This window comes from Sphaerodactylus townsendi, linkage group LG02, assembly GCF_021028975.2.
Source record: "Sphaerodactylus townsendi isolate TG3544 linkage group LG02, MPM_Stown_v2.3, whole genome shotgun sequence".
In the NCBI taxonomy this organism is placed as follows: domain Eukaryota; kingdom Metazoa; phylum Chordata; class Lepidosauria; order Squamata; family Sphaerodactylidae; genus Sphaerodactylus; species Sphaerodactylus townsendi.
The window spans coordinates 59,625,364-59,645,758 of NC_059426.1; the positions used below are offsets into that span (position 1 = coordinate 59,625,364).

At 43.8% G+C, this 20,395-nt stretch overlaps 1 protein-coding gene across 2 annotated transcripts in view; it reads left to right on the forward strand.

Moving 5' to 3' along the window:
* The window catches only part of TFCP2L1 (transcription factor CP2 like 1), a 78,790-nt gene that overhangs the window by 15,021 nt on the left and 43,374 nt on the right, over positions 1-20,395 (forward strand). For both annotated transcript variants that reach the window (XM_048487012.1, XM_048487013.1), the window contains exon 2: positions 9,566-9,717. In XM_048487012.1, coding sequence (XP_048342969.1) covers positions 9,566-9,717 — 152 coding nt within the window. The remainder of the gene's footprint in view (positions 1-9,565; positions 9,718-20,395) is intronic.

Sequence of the window (20,395 nt, forward strand, 5' to 3'; positions counted from 1 at the left end):
CTGAACAAAAGCTGCCTGAGGAAGGTGATTTTTTAGTTAAACTACCAGTGAGAAAGGACCAGTAAACCTCTTTGTTTAGACTAGGACTGCTACAGAGTGAAGCCTTTATGGATGTGTTTTGTAAAAGAAGGAAAATGTCCAGTTCAAACTACATGTGAGACTGTCTGTCACATGGAGTTAGGGTGCAAGGTTGTTAAAAGCATTTTAATGCAGTGGAGTAACTTTCACAGTACTAGGAAAACGGTCTGTCTTTCTGTGCATGGCACTACAGTTGATGTGCCCTTTAGTTTTATTTCTCCATAAAATGGAATGTCAGCCTTTCAGTTGAGAACTGCATGTTTATTGCCAATCACGCACGCCTCATTTAATGGGCTCTGAAGGCTTCCTCATCTCTCTCAACCTGGGGATTAGAAATGGGAACAAACAGTGAATGATTAAACCATACTGAAGCAGGACAAACACCTTACCTTGATTTCCAGCCCATGTTTGTAGAGGGTCTAGCAGGGTTGTAGCTACAGAAAATGGTGCCCGAGGCAAGCACTGAAATTGCGCCCTCTCTCACCTGGACTCCACTGCACCAAGCAACCCTAGTTTTGTTCACTGGAAGGGAGGGAGGGAGGGAAAGACAGACACACTCACACTGTGGGAAGAATGGAAGAAATGAAGACCGGGAGAAAGGCGGGAAGAGAGAGGGAGGGGGAAGAATGGGAGAAAGAGAGAGAAGGGGTGAGTGAGAGAAAGGGGGAAAGGAAGAAGAGAGAGCTTTAACAGCAGCAGTGGCAAGGCAGGAACATTGCCCACATCCCCCCTGGCTGCCACCCCCAAACCTGTGTGGTTGTAGAAGCAGTGATTTTGGGTGGTGGATTCCAGGTGGGGGAACCCTCAGTGAGGAAGGGCTGTGGAGGACACACTGTTAATATTGCTTCAGATCCATTTCCCCTCCTTCTGTAGGATAGTCTCCAGTAGTTTTTTCCCTTCCCTTTTTATCTATATATATAAAAATCTAACAGTTCGTTTTTCTCCTGACAAGTGAACTCCCAAACTACTGGACCGATTGCTTTGAAATTTTTACACAACGTCGCACTCACGTGCGACCAGGTTTGCATACTGTTTCCACACATCCTGTTGTGTACATGTCACAACTGTGGCCGTTATTGTGAATCTGCCACAACTGTGACAGTTGGAACTACAGTTCTGTTCCGCAACAGCGCCATCTGCTGGCTGTCAAAGCAACACCCTCTGATACAAGGGAAACAAACATGCCTTCTATTCCAGACTATTCCAGACTATTCCAGCCTTTCTCAAAGCAAAAAGGACTTTCAAATCCCCACAGGCTAACCGTATATATGACCGCCTGGAATGTGCATTAGTACATGAGAGAATTCACACCACCCGCAAAGAACTTGCAGCCATAGACAAGGTGTTACTACTTCTCCTCATCCACATCAGTCAAAAAATGAGAAGCCAGGACTGAGACAAAATTGACAACCTCACCTACAGAAAAATGGAGAAAGACATTGCCAGCCACACAAACAGCAGAGGAATTAAGAGGAGAAACAGCAAGAATATTGCGAAAAGCAAAACTTCCCCCCACTAATATTATGCAAAAGGAAAGAAATGCTATTAAGAATCTCAGCTCAGATCCAGAAATCATCATCCTTCCAGCAGACAAGGGAAATGCAACAGTAATCATGAAGACTGAACAATATAAAGAAAAAATCAGAGAACTCCTGGATCCCACAACATACAAAAAACTGAAACAAGACCCAACCAAGAAACTCACTCGCCAAACCATCACATTGATTAAGAGCTCCTCCATTCAACCAGACACATGCCAACGACTCTGCAAGTCAGAAGCGCTTCCACCCCGGTTATATGGACTCCCCAAAATCCACAAGGAATCCATCCCACTCAGACCTATTGTGAGTGCGATTGGTTCCCCCACATATGAACTGGCAAAATTCTTGACTTCACAGTTACAAAGCCACATTGGACACACAGTGCATTATGTTAAAGACTCAGCCCACTTCATCGAAAAAAATTAGCAATCTCCATCTCAACCCTAGCGACAGACTTATCAGCTTTAATGTTGTCTCACTGTTCACCAAAGTTCCAGTGAAAGACACACTTGGACTCATCAGCCAAATGTTTCCAGATGACATCACTGCTTTATTTCAACACTGCCTAACAACCAGTTACTTCCAAGGGGACAATGATTATTATGAGCAGACCGATGGGGTGGCCATGGGAAGCCCCCTCAGCCCAATGATAGCCAATTTTTACATGGAACATTTTGAGAAAGAAGCCCTCAACACAGCACCCAGGAAATCTGCAACTTGGTTCCGATTTGTGGATGACACTTTTACAATCTGGAGCCATGGTGAGGAGGAACTGCTGAATTTTCTGAACCACCTTAACAGCATCCACCCAAACATACAATTTACCATAGAAACTGAAAAAGAAGGGAAACTGCCTTTTTTAGATGTCTTGGTCTTTCGCAGACCCGACCACCAACTGGGCCACACAGTATACAGAAAACCGACACACAGAGACTGGTATCTACATAAAAACTCCAACCATCATCCACAACAGAAAAAGGGCATAATCAAAACTCTGACAGATTGTGCAAAACGAATCTGTTAACCTCATCTCCTCCCTGATGAAATCAACCATCTAGACTGGGCTCTGCAGGCTAATGGCTACTCCACAACAGAAATCAGAAGAGCTTTAAGACCAAGAGAAACCAAGAGGACTAAGGAGAAACAGTCTACCGCAGGAAAAATATTTCTACCATACATCAAGGGAATCACAGATCAAATAGGGAAACTGATGAAAAAGCATTACCTACAAAACCATTTTCAAACCCACCAGGAAAATACAGCAGATGCTACGCTCAGCAAAGGACAAGAAAGACCCCCTCACTTCTGCAGGAGTATATCGCATACCCTGTAGCTGTGGAAAGGTCTACATAGGAACCACAAAACGCAGCATTCAGACCTGTATTAAGGAACATGAAAGACACTGTTGGCTTAACCATCCTGAAAAATCTGCAGTTGCAGAACATGTGTTAAGCAATTCTTAAATTCTGGACAATTCAGAAGCCTACTATGTCAGACTGCACAGGGAGGCCATTGAAATTCACAAACACCAGGACAATTTCAATAAGAAAGAAGAGACTTTGAAGATTAGCAGGGCCTGGCTCCCAGTACTTAAAAAAATGGACTGATAACCCCACCTGCAATACAATGCACTCAACCACACCTTTGCATAGCAAGTTCCACCCAAACAGTTAATGATTGGTTCCCCACCCTGGGACATGGACAATATACCACACTAAACTTTCCCTTCTCACTTAGACCCAGTAAGAAACAAACTTTTCTCTGTGATACACCTCTGAAGATGCCAGCCACAGATGCAGGTGAAACGTTAGGAACAAAATCTACCAGACCACAGCCACACAGCCCGGAAAACCCTCCAGAACCAACCATGCCTTCCTTGAAAATTGCTGCCATCTGGAGTGAAAGGGATGGGGCCCGCAATCTGGACATGACCCACCCACCCTAGCGGAGGAAGGGGAAGGTGAGGGAGGGTCTGGGGATTTGCTGGACCAAACGCTCTGACAAAACGTAGCTCATGCCTCCCAGTGTGTTTTAAGTTAGGTAATTTGCCTGCAAGGGAAGGGAGTGAAAGGGACAAGGCCAGCCACCTAGACATGGCCCACCCACCCTAACAGAGGAAGGGAAATGTTAGGGAGGGATGGGGCGGGGTGCCATGCAAGGGAACGGGAGAGAGGGAGGGGAGCGAGGGGCCCCTTGCCCCTCCCCTCCCTTGCAAGCATTGTGCAATGCCACATGTTCGAACCGTTCACTTCCCCTTTTCTTTCTTTTCCACCTCACCAGACTGAGCCACAGCAACGCGTGGCAGGGCTCGCTAGTCTCTCTATATAAAAATCTATCAGTGCGTTTTCTGCTGACAGGTAATCTCCCAAACTACTGGACCGATTGCTTTGAAATTTTCACACAACGTCGCATTCGTGTGTGGCCAGGTTTCCATACTGTTTCCACACCTCCTGTTGTGTACATATCACAACTGTGCCAGTTATTGTGTACATGCCACACCTGTGACAGTTGGAACCACAGTTCTGTTCCGCAACAGCGCCATCTGCTGGCCATCAAAGCAACACCCTCTGATACAAGGGAAACCATGCCTTCTTTGGAAACCACTGCCATCTGGAGTGAAAGGGATGGTCTCACCATCTGGACATGGCCCACCCACCCTAGTGGAGGAAGGGGAAGGTGAGGGAGGGTCCGGGGTTTTGCGGGACCAAACACTCTGAAATTTGAACACAACGTAGCTCATGCCTCCCAGCGTGTTTTAAGCTACTTACCTAGCTCATGTACCACACTGGCCAAGGTAAACCATGATAACAAGCTACGTTCCGCCCAGTTCTCCCCCCACACACACACATAGGAACCAAAAGCCAAGTAGAAATGGATAACCATTTATACACACATCTCTCAGGGGTGCGTCTCAGTCGAACTGTGAGAGGTATTGTGTACCTGCCACACCTGTGACAGTTGGAACCATGGTATGGTTCCGCAACAGCGCCATCTGATGGACGTCAACAGCAACACACTTCGCCTGCAAGGGAACTGAATGAAAGGAACAGGGTCCGCCATCTGGACATGGGCCACCCACCCTAAACAGAGGAAGGGGAATGTTATGGAGGGAGGGGGCGGGGTGCCATGCAAGGGAACAGGAGAGAGGGGCCCCTTGCCCCTCCCCTCCCTTTCAAGCATTGTTCAATGACACATGTTCGAACCGTTTGCTTTCCCTTTTCTTTCTTTTCCACTTCACTAGACTGAAGCCACAGCAATGTGTGGTGGGGCACGCTAGTTATTATTAATTATTTATTAATTTTCATATACCGCCCAACCCCCGAAGGGTTCTGGGTGGTGTACAATAAGGCCAAAGGCAACAAACAACTTAAACAAATGCTGAATTATAAAATACATAAAAGTTTGTTAAACCAATCGCAATAGCAGCATCCCAGATATTAGCGGCACCCAATCTCATGCTTGGGAGGGGAACAGCAACGTGCTAAAGATGGTATAGTAGATGTTATAAGGCATCAAGAGGGCCATCTAGAGGTGGCAGGCAATCTGTGGCCAGCCTCCTCAAAGGCCCAGTGGAACAACTCAATTTTTCAATTCCTTCGGAACTCACCAAGGTCCCGCAGGGCCCTAACAGTTGGAGGGAGAGTGTTCCACCAGGCAGGGGCCAGAGCCGTAAAAGCCCTGGCCCGGGTAGAGGCCAGCTGCATCACTGAGGTGTGAGGGACCCCCAGTAAATTTGTCTCTGCAGAATGCAGAAGCCTAGATGGGACATATGGGGTCAGGCAGTCTCGAAGGTATGAGGGCTCCAGGCTGCAAAGGGCCTTAAAGATCAACACCAGCACCTTGAAGATGATCCAGAATTCCACTGGGAGCCAGTGCAGATGGAACAGCACAGTGGAGATGATCTCTTATAGAGCCACCTGCCAGAAGACAAGCTGCCACATGCTCGATCTGGATCATGCTTCAGTTTTCGGATCAGCCGCAAGAGAAGGCCCACATAGAGCGAGTTACAGTAGTCTAGCCTGGAGGTGACCGTTGCATGGATCACTGTGGCCATTTCAGCTTGGGAGAGGTAGAGAGCCAGCTGCGGGGTCTGGTGGAGGTGGGAGAAAGCAACCCGGGTAACATGGGCCACCTGGGTCTCCATAGAGAGAGATGAATCCAGGTGGACCCCCAGGTTGCGAGCTGAAGAAGTCAATGTCAAAGGGACCCCTTCCTCAGACTTTGCTAGCATATGTTAAATGCAAGTTCCTCCTCTACTTTGTTCTTTGTTGGAATATTACACAGTATCTATGGTATATTAATATATCTAATTCTCAACATAGTACCATGGTGGACACTTAAATCCGGAGATTAGGGCCATGAAGGGACAAGACAGATCTTTGTACAAACCTGAAAAATGTCCCAGGGTTTTTACAAAATTTGAAATCTAAATCAAAATATATGGTGGAGTTAAAAACCCTAATAGAAGTAGAATCTGTAGCTTTAGGAAACAAATGCCTGCAGTAGCAGTTGTTAGGCAACCACAGCCCCTGCACCTTGTTTTGTAAATTATTCAAAAGAATATAGTCCCCCTATTTGTTCTTTTTACACCTGCTTTATATTAACAGCTTCAATTCTATTTTGTTCATACTTACTAACTTTTTACTTTATATTGAGTGATGTCCCTAAGTTGAAAATACTTATAGTTGTATGGAAGCTTCTAAGCACAAACTGGCGTATGATTGGAACCTACTCTGTGGCATTTCAGATCCTCCACAACAAAAGTAACTGGTATGCATGTGATTTGCAGTTACCTCTTTTATTCCTGAAGTATGCTTCTGCTTTGAATTAGTGTTGTAGTAATGGTGATAGATATTATAGACATGCTTCTGTTTTCTTATTTGGAGACTTCAGCAGTGGCGTAGCATCAATGGGGAGGGGGGCGTGGGGGGCATTCCGAGGTGGTGGCAGGGTGCCTGCGTGCCCCAAGCGCAGTTCCCCCTCACTCTGCCCCTGGACTTCAGTGAATTGTATAGCTTCAGAGAACTGTCTTGTCTTTGGCTAATAAGCCATTTCCACTGGCTAATTTAATGGGAGTTGGCCGTTTATGAATTGGTCTATGATCTTCCAATGTACAACAATGATCAAATTAGCAACTTTAAGCAAAGTTTAGATTAACTCATTATCTGAAGAAAGCACAAACCCTTTTAAATAAAAATGGAGGAAGTAATTTTGAGTATTGATGTTTTTAGACTGGAAGTAATGTCTAATTAGTAGTAATTTCCAAAAGGATGAGTTGAGATAGAGTCAAAGTGTTAGCTGGGAGGGGTCATATGTTGGGATAAGTTTTCTAAGGAAATAATTTCTAGATTTGTTTGACAATGTCAATTGAATATATTTAATTTTGTGTCTGGAAAACATTTTGTTCAGGAGAACTTTGCACAGGTTTTTTTTTAATTACAAAGGGACCATTTTGGAGTAATGTTTGGTAATTCTTACAAACCTCTCTATTAAGGATAAAACTTTAAAAAATACTGCTCAAACACATCAGTCTTTCCCCACTCTCCACATGTATATCAATTCTCCAGCTTTTCAAATACAACTGTTCATTCACTAAACTGCTTATTTGTGGGACTACCAGTAGGCTGTTTTTAGAAATGTGTACCAAAGTATGGAGTATTGAAGTATGGAGATGCTAAATTAAGTTGGCAGTTGGGCGGGGGCTGAATATTTTGGCAAAAAATATTGTTTTCTTTGGCATATGGTATTTGAAGTAGCTGTTCCAGTCTACTTATCAGTCTGGATTATTGTGATTGCCTTAAGTAGTATTAGCTTTCTAGCAATCTGGACATAGTACTGATAATGCTTAACAGTTCAATCCAAAGGGCTGTGCGTGAAACTCCTGGGGAGGTGGTATAATCCCCGTACTGGCAAAAATGCCACTTTATGCCAGCAAAAGGGGCATTTACATCAGCGTAGGGGCATTTCTGCTGGTGTTGGGGAGCCGCACAGCAGTGCAATGCCTGGTTTTCAATGCAGCTGCGGTGCCAGTGCTCCTCCGGCACAGGAGCATGTGCAGGTGCTGATGGCAGTGTTCCCAGGGGTGGAGCCAGATTTAGTCAGTTTCCTGAGCCCTTTTGGCCCTGGAATACCCCCATTTTCTGGCACAGACCTGTGCCAGCAAAAATGTAGATGCAGCCCATTATTCTGCATAGGGGGATTTCACAGATCAGGGAGCATCACTTTTGGCTTGCTGGACACAGCATAGCAAAGTCTCTTTAGAGGTAGGATAGCTGTGCCATCCCTGGTCACACTGCAACTATTCTTTCCCCTGGTTGAGATGGCATCATTTGGAATTTTGAGTTTCATATTTTTCTATTTATTTTTCTATGTATTAAAAATAATGCCCTATCATGCATTTCCAGAGTGGATTATTAATCATATTTAAGAAGCACATTAAAATACAGTGAAGACAGACAGCCTCTAGTTCCACAACAGATAAAAAATGAACCCTAGCATCAGTAAATTAGTCTAAAATAGAAGCATCTAATCACTTCCATAATTTAATCAATACAGTCCATGTGGGAAGCATTTTATGGAATTCCAATAGGGATGCGGCAGGACGACTACCTTTGAGAATGAATCCCAGAAATGCAGTCTTGATTACTAAATTAAAATGGGTAAACTGAGGCTGCCATAGGCTGTTTCTGCAAAGATCCTGGGTTTGGCCAAGAAGTTCGCACGGTTCCCAATCCTAAAGTGGTTTGTCCTGGATATTTCCCTTATCCCAGTTTTTTCAAAAACCACTATGATGTTGATCTTTTCCCAAAATCCTGCATTGAATCACTTCCATGCGAAGGCCACGGGAGCAAAACTGATTTATTTTTCCGAACCCACCGCCTGATTTCCCTGCCTCCCATAATGTTCACCCTGTTCCAGCTTGCTCTTACCAAGCACTTCTCGCTAGTCGAACCGCAGCCACTCCAGTCCTGCAGTTCCCAACTCATGTTCCCAACTCATGTTCTCAATGGGATCCTGGGAGGAGAGGGATGGGGAAGCACCTGACAGCCCCAAAGACTAGACAAATGTTATTTGGTATATCTGGGGGGAGGGGGAAGTGTCTCGTGCTGTGGTTTCCTGCACACTTTTAAATGTGGATAGGAAATAGAGCTCTTCCTAGTATTGGTCAAAAGTCTTTACTTTGTATAGCACAATGTACTTGCCATGTTGCTCACTGCACTGGCTCCTTTCCAAAGCTAGAGAAAAGTGTGTGTGTGTGTGTCCTGCTTGATTTTCCTATGGTTGCTGTGGATCCGTCAGAAGCATTTCCTTTGGGAGGGGAAAAAGCCAATCAGAGTGAAGCACACAGGGGATGTTCAAGCATGTGTGCTGCATCTACATTGTAAAAACAAAAAAAGTTGGGCTCGTGAGAAAGAAATTTCCTCCTGCACAGAAATGGCCACCCATTCAAAGGGAGAAACCAAGATAAAATAGACCCGGATTTTAAATACTGAATGTAACCCAGTATAATTATGCTGTGCAGAATCAACCATACTTTGGTCACATGAGAAGACAATACTTGCTGGAAAAAATGTTAGGAAAAGCTGAAAGCAACAGGAAGAAAAGAAGACCCAACATGAGATGGATTGACTCAATAAAGGAAGTCAGTTTGCAAGACCTGAACAAGGCTGTTAATGATAGGATGTTCTGGAGGTCATTAATTCCTAGGGTTTTCATGAAGTGGAAATGACTTGACAGCACATCTCTCTCTCTCTCACACACGCACACACGCACGCACATTATTACTTGCTATACATTGGCTAGTGATAACACATGGAAAAGGACCTCAGTGCCTGATCAGATGTCTTTGAGAGGATACAATCCATAGTTCTGCTATTATTCTGCACCTTTTGTATTCCAACAACAATTTCCCCCTATTTAATTATGTGTTAATTGTATTGTTTCAGTGATGTCCTCGCACTGCCAATCTTCAAACAAGAAGAACCTCAACTGTCTCCTGAGAATGATGCAAAACTCCCTCCCTTTCAATATGTGCTTTGTGCCGCCACATCACCTGCTGTGAAGCTTCATGAAGAGACTTTAACGTATCTCAACCAAGGTAGGACCTGTACAAAACTGATTAAACATAAAAACAATACTTTCCGTTGGCTTCCTGATGAAGTTAAAGCCCTTCTTGGTGTGGGAATTGCTAAAACTAAGGCTGATTACGCTTGCTGTGTGATGGGGACAAATGTCCATTGCAGCAAGATTTCTTGTACAAACCTGGTTCCTCAAACCCTGTTTTCATTTTCCATGCTCTCTGCGGCAAGCGAGACCACTTTTAGTGCAACTTTTAATTTGATTTTCTGCCAGAGCAGGGAATTTGCCAATTAGCACAACTTTGCCCCGGAGACTTTCCCTCCGCCTATAGCCAGTCTTCCCTTTCCCTCATGCTGCTTTGCATTCCCCCCCCCCCTGTTGCTGGCTGCTTCAAGTAACAGAAAAGAAGCTCACTCATACAATCTGACCTCTAATTCTCATGATATGTTGAGATATCGATATAAAGAGAACTTGGAAATAACAAGCCTCTGTCCTCTGGTGGCAGCAGCACCAGCAGCTGGAGGTGTTGTGTAGAGGGGAGGGGGAAAGAATATCTGCTCTAGGATGGTCCCCTTCTTTAGCAGCCTGTGGTCAGGGAATTGCTTTGCCTCTTTCATTTGGGGTGGGGGAAAATATTACCTTTGGAACAGTAATATTGACATAAAAGCAACTTAAAGGGCTAAGCCAGCAATCTTGGCTACTAGATGTAATGAGATCTGTGCCTTTAGGAATCACTTAATGGGCAGAGTTAAGAGAACCACACTCTGCAGAAAAACTCCAGGGAAAAGAGGGAGTGCCTCCTAGTGCGTAAGCAGAGAAATGTGAGGAGAGCCCTCTGCAAGGCCACTGTACAGAGAAGAGTCCTGAGGTAATGGGCCTACATTTATATGCCCTTAGTTGGTGCATTGATGGAATAAGAGTGGAACTTCATGTATACCATTCTACACTTCCTAAAGGAACAAGTTAGAAATACTTCCACTGGAAAAAATGAAATGTTTGATTATGGCTCAGTGTTGTGAAAGCCAGTTAATTTTCATGTACCAACGAAACATGGTCCCAATGAGCAAATCATTATTGTTTCCATTTTGGAATATAGTTCTGACATCTATCTGCAGATCAGTATTTTTCTAGAGATGATAATGGGAGGATTTTAACTAACTGCCATTTATGGATACCTAGGTGGTTTGCCATGCCAAGGCTAGCATCTGGCGAGAGGGCTGGGGGCAGGGACATGGAGACTGGGGATGTACCACAGAATTTCAGCTGATTCCTAGACCTATGCTTTGTCCGTGACATTGCTGTCCCCCTCAGTGGTAGGGAGTAATTAACCTTTCAAGTGGGAGGCTTCCTGCTATAGTCGGAGGCCTGATAAGCCTGTGTTTAGGTTTGTGCTTCACTTCAGGTATGTAATTGTTTTGACTGCTGTATTAAATACTCGGTAGAATACTGAAACTAGATGACTGATATGTATGGTTTCAACATTCTTCTTGCTCTGAAGCTTACTGAGTGGCCTTGGACAGGTCATGACTTTGAAACAATCTATGCCATAGGATTGTTCTGAGAATAAAGTGGAATAACACTACACTCCCTGAGCTTCTTGAGAGTCAGTGGAATACAAATGCTTGAATGTATGACTGTAAGCTGCAGTGAAAATGTACAGCCCACAAAATCTTTATAATGTACTTGGTATAGTCTGCTAGTAATTCCTGTATATACTGCAGACATAAACATCATATTTTTCAGGATATGTTTGTTATTTAAATGCTAACAGTTTTGGCAACAGTTGTGTGTTTGGTGATAATACATTATTTAAAAGTTCAGAGTTTCATCGATATTCAGAATAGCCATGAGTCTTGTTGCAGCTAACCTGCTTCTGTCCCATTACAACACTCTATTTTGTTTATTTCAGAATTGGTTTTAAAATTTCAACTTTTATTTTTTCCTACCTCTCAAATGGCAGAATTAAGACATGTGCTAAGGCACCATAGAATGCAACAGTTTATGCCTCTGTTTATAAAGTATTGGGTTAATTTGCTGTTCTGTTTGTAGAAAACTAAGCTATTTATACATAAAATATATTCCAGACTAGATCTTGATATACTGACTACATCAATTATGCATTTTTGTTCATAGAGCAATAAAATTCGTTTAGGATTGATAAGAATGTAAATGTTGCATATATTTCAGTTTTTCCCAAAATGTCCATTCAGGAGAGGGGACTGGGGAAAAAACTTTTCTACTGCTTTAAAATATTTAAGAACTGCCAATGCTTAATCATTCTTAAAAATATGACTGAACATGTGTACAACTTTGCAGATTTTCTGATCAATATACACAAACAAAATACTATTACTCATCTCAAGAGAATATCTCTTTGGAAAAGTCTTAAAAATAAAATCTTTAAACAGAGATGGCTGTTTCTTTTGGAAAGTGACTGAATGAAGATGTAAGTACTAAGATACTACAAATAAATAATTTACTTTTGAGAACCCTAGAACAAAGGAACCTTTGAACTGACTGCAAAGAACCTCTTCTTGAAGAGGATATTTGCATTATTGAGGCTTAATTGCACAATATTCAATGTGTCTTCCAGTCAATCCAAATTAATGGCTATGTGTAGTAATAACTACTTTGTTCTAGAAAAGCAAGAGGTCACTAAAATTTCACATTAAGACTTTTACAATAAGAGATCACAGCATTCCACGACAACCTTTTCTGGTACTCTTTCTGATTTTTTTTTTTACTTATCTAACACTTTCCATTGGATGTTATTGAAGTTCATACTTGAAGGACAAAACTTTTCTCCTAATTCTCGGAGGCAAGGATCCAATTAGCGAAGAATTGGAAGAACAATAGAAGTCCAAAATGTAAAGATTGGATCAACACCCTAATGGACTATAAAAATTTCGACAAACTCTCAACTTGTTTGAAAGACATCCCTCAGAAAAAATATAAGTCAACATGGGAACCACTGGACAATTATTTGAAAAATTACAAAGACAATAAGTCAAGATAGTAACATCAATTTATTGTGTGTAATACATTGTTCAATTTTGCGTTTGTTAACAATATGCACCTCTTGTGAAGTCCCGCCTAGAGGGACGTTTTTAGTGTTTAAAGTATATATGCACGCTCTGAGAAATAACCTTAAGAGATATAAATGACAATAATAGGAAGTCTAGAAAAGGCTTGAGGAAAGAGCCAAAATATAATATAATCATAATAATCTCAAAAATGAAAAAAATTATAAGAAGTATTGTTTTATGTTTATCTGACTGGAGAATAATTAACATGAAAGATACAATATAATTTTGTTATAATAGATGTATATCTACGGAACTAGAAGGTTAAATGAGATTTCTCGCACAATGAACGGAAGTTTTGATCTATTCATTTTTTCTTTTAACTAAATTTTTAAATTCTTTTTTTAAGGTTAATGGCAATGTAGCAATGTTGATATGTAAGACTACTGAATCTTTGTAATGATGTTTATACTTTTAATAAAAATTAAAAAAAAAACTTTTCTCCTCATTCTCTATTCCTTTGTTCTACGTTAATTTCAGAAGATAATCAAAATTATACATTTGTAGGCAACAGAAAAGGTTTAAAAGGCATACTTCTTGAATATTTTTTAAATTAAAAGCAAGTTGTTAAGCTCTCAATCAGTGCATAGATGTTACACAAACAAAAAAAGCTGAGTAAGGATGTTCCTTCTCAGCCAGACACTTAGTGAAATGTCTCCCTCTCTTTTTAACTGTAACAATAAATATGTTGAGTTCTGAAGAACTTAAAAGTACTTGGGAGGAGTTTGTGTGGCACACTTTCTTGCAATGATTCAAGTACACAAGTGGAACTAGTTGAGTGGAGATTATGATGTTTCTACCCCTATTGTTCCAGTATGCCAGAAGGACTTCCCTGCTGGGTGGAGATATCCATCACCCTAGGAGTAAAAGAGGCCTGAAATAAGGCATAGGGTCAGTTGACTATGATGTTTCTAATAGTTAAAAAGTACACACCTTCACTGTCAAGCAGTCTTGAAGACAGAATTCAGTAACAGGAGTAATGTTACTGAACTTCATATAAGAATAATTGTAAGCTTGTTAACGTTTAACCACGAAAAATGATAAAATATTTAAACTGTGTCTTTTAAAATTTACATCCCTACTCAAAATACGATCATGATTTTTAAATTGTTTTGTTGATCCAAATTGGGGCTGGAATATTTGGAATATTTCCCTTATAAGAAATCTTAACGACTGGATTTTTTTTCTAAAGCAAGAAAACTATTAAGATGATAAATTAAAGAAGTTTGATAAATCAGTTTACCGAATCATTGTTATTGAGATAGCAGAGATTCCCCCCCCCACCCCCACAGTCTTATATTATTAGGGTCATCAAGTGAAGCTGGATTTGTGGTTGAGACAAAAAGTCCATCACACAAATGTAATTAATTTATGGTATTTTTACTGATAGTTGAGGTGATGGTCCACTGGCTGGTACTCTTTTAAAAATTATTGAAGAAATTTCTCTGCTGAATTGATCTTTCCATACAAAAGCGTACAAGAGGCATAGAAACAGATCTTACTGTGCTTAGTTGTTTTTTCCTCGAAAAAATGCTAAAGAGGTAGAGGAGCAGAAAGACTGCACGTGTGCTCTTTAGAAGGAGCAGTCCTCATATTTTCTTAATTTTCTGTTTATTGCTCAAACTTGTTCAATTTCTGGTGAAGCCCACAGGGTTATTTCTGTATTGTTGAACAAAATAACACCCCAGAAATATATATTAAATATGTATATTTCTTTGCTTTGTCAAGGTGAGTATCATTTACTCTGCAGCAGCATCCCAGAAGTCTTTCACATCACATATTAACAAAACTGTTTTAACTGAAGATGCTGAGGACTGAATCTGGGTCTTTATGCAAACAACCTGAGCCATGGAGTCTCCTGTAATGCTGGGATTTGGCACAAGCTACCACCAATGGTGCACTGGGCATGCCTCTACCATGAGCTACCCTATGCAAACTTCTGAACAAAGCTATTTGCCTTTTCCCATCATGACAAGACTTTCACATATTTGATTTGTCATTCTCCCCAAATAGTTGGCAGATAGCTGTTTTGTTTGGAATGTAATAACAGCACTAATTGAGTGTTTATGTTGCTTTAATTGCCAGAGACAATAGCTTTACAAACATAAAGGACTCATAAAACTTGTTCTTGTAGGACAAGTAGAATTGCTTCACATTGTACAATCTGGGAATATTATGAACCCAGGCTGTTTTTATAGCTCCTTTTTAAACACTGGCATTCATAAATTACAGTTTGCTTAGTAGTACTACATAAATGTCCATTGTTCATGGCAGTCATACTCTGGCCCCTCCCAGAAACTCCTCATGAGAGGTTAGTAAAAACATGCCGATGGTAGAGGCAATGCCAGTTGAAAGTATATTGTCAGAGGCTTGCTGAATACACCTGTGGTTCTACTACAGTATTTTTTCCAGGGTGGAATTGCTTACTTGATGGTGGATACTTAAAGTTTATCATGTGTCAGTTTTAATAATGTGGACAGTCATTGTTTTAGAGCCCCCTGCCTTTCTAGATTTTTAAGCAGTCACATGAATGTTGGCATGCTTGATTCCATAGATTCTCCCTCTGAGCTGGAGGACATCTTTGTGGGTAATTTGCACCATTTACCAGGGAGGCAGGAACAAAACTTTCTGTTTCCTGTATCCTGTGTAGATTACCCAGAAACCCTCATCTGTTTTCCTGCTTTAGAGGAGAGCAGTATCTTATTGCCTGCACTACTATTTCCGACCTACTGTTTTAACTCTTTAAACTCTTTTCTTCCTATTTTTCTTCTCTGTTCACCCATTGACCCAGTCTTTGTTTCTCTGCCCTCTTTTCATTTTCAATTAGCCCATTGGATGCATCTAAGAGAAAGAGAGATGGCAGTCATTTGTTAGTGGCTGTGCTATTTGCCTTCTCAGAGCCATTTTAACTTTCACCAGCAGCAGTATATCGATGAAGATGACAGATTTTTGTCTGGGAATGGTATGAAGGCTCCAAATGCAGCTGAAGCCGTGCAGGAAGAACCTTGGGTGGGCATATATCCAAGAAATGGGCTGCACTGATTTCAGGAGAAGCAAACCCGGTGGCACCTTCTAGCGGCTTTAAGCACGCCAAAAAGACAGGCAAGCGCAAAATGGCTGCCAATGATCCAGTGTTGGTGTGAGTCTGCTGAACAGCCTGAGGGTGCCTTGCTAAGGCTGGAACATAAATTTCGACTCCAAGCCCCTGGAGACAGGAGATGGAGCATGATCAACAGATTGGTAAAGCACCCCCACTCCAGTCCCTTTCCATTGGTCCAAGACTTGGCAGATTTTATTTTTACAGCCAAGGGCCCCATTGCTGAGGGAGGTAGTTCTTCCTGGCTCCCGAAGGCAGCAAGGAAAAGAGGAAAGATTTAGTCCAGTGAGAGATTGTGAGCATTCCTCAGTGAGGAATCGAGGGAGAAGGGAGAGGTTTTTGTCTGAAGATGAGGAGGAAACTGAGGAAATACAGGTTTCTGAACTGGCTGTTTGTTTCTTCAAGGGAGATGACTATCAATATTTACTCACTAAAACATTGGCAGCCATTGATCTTAAAAAATCACAGAGCCAGGAGGATAGCCCGACACTATATCTACACACATGCAGAAGGAAGAGTTCTTTCCTAATGTGAGCCCTTTGGAAAAAGTCTTTCCTTTCCCCCAATTCTTTGAAATGCAGCTAAAGTCTGAATGGATTAAGCCTATGTTGAATAGGCAGTTCCCTGGATTTGCTAAGACATTACACATGTTGCCATCCTATGCCAGTGGACTCCTTCAAGTGCCCCTGGTTAATGTGCTGGTCACAGCCCTTCAGTTACCTGGTATACTCTCAAAAGATGGATTGGGGCACATGGGATAGCATTGACAAAAAGGCAGATCAGAATTCAAGAAAGACTCACAAAGCCATAGCTATGACTATCAAAGCATCAGCTACGGCCTCAGTTGTGTCCCATTCTTCCATAGTATGGGTGCGTAAACTTGTTCAGCTTTTACTTGAGAATGACAAGTGCTTGCAGGAAGATGCTAAAAGGCTCCTTAAGGTGGTGAGCTTCATGGTAAATACAACCTTAGATTTTATGTCTTTTTCAGGAAGGGCTGGAGCTTCAGCAGTGGCTACCAGGAGACTACATTGGCTGTGAACATGGCAGGCTGATTTTCATTCAAAGGTGATTGTGGCAGTCTTTCCCTTTCAGGGAGAGAAGCTGTTTGGCAATGCTGTGGTAGATATGTCCAATAAAACCAAGGCGATGCCAAAATACGCGCTGGATCACTGTCCTGATCCATCATTTCTTTTCAAACTCAGCATTCCCTGCCTTGCTTCAAGCAAGACTTTTGTAGGAGCAACTAGAACTCATCTAAACAATTGTCCAAAGGAATCCCATGCTATAGGAAGTTCTCTGGCAAGAGCAATCGCTCTGCCCAGGATTCCAAATCCACCAAGGCATGACTCAGCAATAGTTCTGGTGTGTCTATGTCTGTGTGGGGAAAGCTGGCTCTCTTCAGAGACATTTGTTCATGTCAAATGCAGACATACGGGCCTTGGAGGTGGTGACTCAGAGGTATGCCATTGAGTTTCTGAGCACCCCACCAGAGCACTTCGTTCTTTCCCCCTTGGTACACAATCAAGAAAAGAAAATCAGGACCATCAATGAATAGAATACCTGATGACAATCAAAGTGATGGACGAGGTTCCACTGCCCAAGAGGGGAGGAAGCGTGTATTCATTCTTCATCGTGCTGAAGAGGAACAGAGATTTGCACGCAATTTTGTGCTTAAAGTTTCTGAATCATTTCATACAACTGCACTATTTCCTCATGGAGATGCTTCAGTCGATCACAGAATCCTCCTAACCAAGGGAGTTCTCAACATCTGTTGACCTTACCGAGGCATACCTCCATGTGCGGATCCTTCAGAACCACAGAAAATACCTGAGGTTTGCTTAGATGGGAGACATCTTAGTACGCCATGTCCTTCGGTCTGTGCACATCCTTCAGGGTGTTCTCAAAACTGTTACTCAACTTTGTGGGCCTTCCATGGGAATACAGGATACAGGTCCACTTGTATTTGGAAAATCTGTTGATTTGGTTGCATTCTCTGCAAGAGGCACTGCACAACACCCAGCTAAACCTGCAATGTCTACAACAGCACTGATTTTTAGTGAATCTCTCAAAATGCTCCTTAACTCTGGCTCCTTAGAACACCTAGGAGTTGCCATCGACACCAAGGAGGGTGCCTTCTTTGTGACAGACTACAAGGCACAGAAGATCAAAAGCATGGTTCAACTACTGATAGTCAAACATCTCTCACCTTCCTGTTAAGCCTCATGGGTCTTCTCATATCCAAACTGGATGCCATCCAGCGGGGTTGATATCACTCTCAACCTTCAGCAATTCATCTGACCTTATCAGGATCAGATCACCAACTGTAGTCGACCCACGCGGTCAGCGTAAGAACGAGACGAGACGCGGAGATAACATCTGGTGGAGATCGCCAGCAGCGGGAGACCGGAGGTCCGTGTTCCTAGCGAGTCTCCCGTCTGCCGGTTCCTGGCACCTTTTATTGTTACTCTATCAGGGGCGTGTAGGAGGGAGGACTGGGGAGTTCGAGGCGGGAGAATGGAGATCATCATGTGATGTATGATCTCATCTGGCTCACGTCTTGAGGAAGAGGCGTGCAGCGTCTGAGCCTAATCCTCACCTGGGGGCAAGACCATTGTCCCTGCGCCCGGTGATTGAGCCAGACAGTTCACGACCGACTCATGGGGGATGAGGAGTGGGGGGGGTCGCGATGCGACCCGGCAGGTCGCAGGTCCGTTAGCGTCCCAAGCGTTCTACTACGGCACTGCTGGGTGGTGAGTGCACTACTACATCTCCTCCCTTTTACATTTTAGAAAGCGGGGCGAAAGCGTAGAGGCGATTTAAAGGGGCAGCTTGTCTCCTCCGCCCGTTTGGTCAAGTTGGCCAAGCTGCTTGTGCAACATTAGAACAGTTGGGTAGGGGAAATCTTGAGGGTTTCTTACACCGTTACTGGCAATATTAGACCGCGCATTGAGCGAAGCAAAGATCGAATAACAAGGCACACAATTAAACCAATGCAGAGCTGTACAATAGCACTCAACCATCCTCCCGGCAGCCAGCTCCAGAGGGGCTGACCACCAATAGGGCAAAACATCATACTTCAGATTAGATACAACTTCTTGCAGCTCCACGCTTTCATGTGGATCAACTGGGAATTATCAGAAGATTAAAACAACACATATTATGTACATTCACACAACCTTGGTGATGTAACAACAACAAATAATCAATAGCGACACGATTGTCTAGGAGAATTAAGCGAAGTTCCTGCTGCTTTCGGAGGCCAGGGCATCCAGAAGCGGTGGAGGTAGAAGTTGATGGACTTCGCGAAGGGCACAGGCCAGCCGGCCAATAGTCTTAGCATTGTAGGAGGCCGAGTCCGGGGACTCCCACTAGGGAGGTTCGCGAGGGAGGCGAACTCGCTTCGGAGAGAGAGGCGACCGCCGCTCCGACAGGAGAGGTCGAAAAGAGCAGGAAGCGGGCGGCGGCGGCGTCGGGCCCCGGGGTGGAGCCTGGGGTAGGACAATGGTGAAGGCGACTGAGGCAGCAAAGAGTTCCGGCAGGGGAGTGAGGCGGGGATGTAGTTAGCGTCCTCTCCCGCGGAGTCCAGAACCAGCCCCTGGGAGCAGGATGTTTCGAACACGGGGAATGTCCTCCATGTGTGTGCAGTTCCAACTGGCCGAGCGGCGAATGGGCCCGAGTCGGTTCCCGTTAGGCTGCGCCCGGTGATGCTTGGCGCAGGTGTTGGACTCGTGGTTAGCGACCGTCTTGGTGACAAGGGAAAAGAGCGCCAGCGAGGGTTTGGGCCAGCCCGGGTCCCCAGTGAAGCGCTCATAGAATATCTGATGGATGAGGCATTCATGAAGGGCTCAGCCCAGACTCCCGTAGGAAGTCTCCGGGTGCTTTGCAGGCAGGGGAGCAGGCAGGAGCTCCAGCAGGCTCCGACTCTGTGAGTACTGGCCCAGGCAGAAAGATGAAGGCGTTGGCAGCGGCAGCAAACTGCTCCCAGATGTTGGTCTGGTGAAAGCTTTTCCAGGGGTGGCGATCGCCATCGGCCAGGAAGCAGCAGAGCAGGCAAAGGATGGTGGTCGCTGAGTTGGTGGTGATGATAAAGAAGAGGCGGCACAGAGGTTCTCGGGTGTCTCGGGTGGTCTTGCTGGCGCAGCAGCGCAGGGCCTGGCTGGTGGTCGCCTTGGCGTCTCCCCAGGTCATTCGGTCTTTAGGCGTTGGCGTGGCGTTCCTGCTGGGATCGCTGGCGGGGATCCCTCTAGGGAGATCACGTTCCATCTCGGGATGGGGTTGGTTTCCTCCTGGCCATTCCATGGGTTGGCCTGTCATGGCGAATCGGAGTCCACGGGAACCTGTAGGAAGAGGGACTGAAACACACCCCCTTTCCCAGGTTACAGGGGGGGGCGGGTCCCTCCAGGCTCAGTTCTAGAAGCCGGATGGCTGAGGGATTGGGATCGAGTTAGTGTTTTAGATTTAATATGGGAAGGAAGAAGGCTTGTTTTACAGCCTGTGAAGGTTGCTTTTAATGC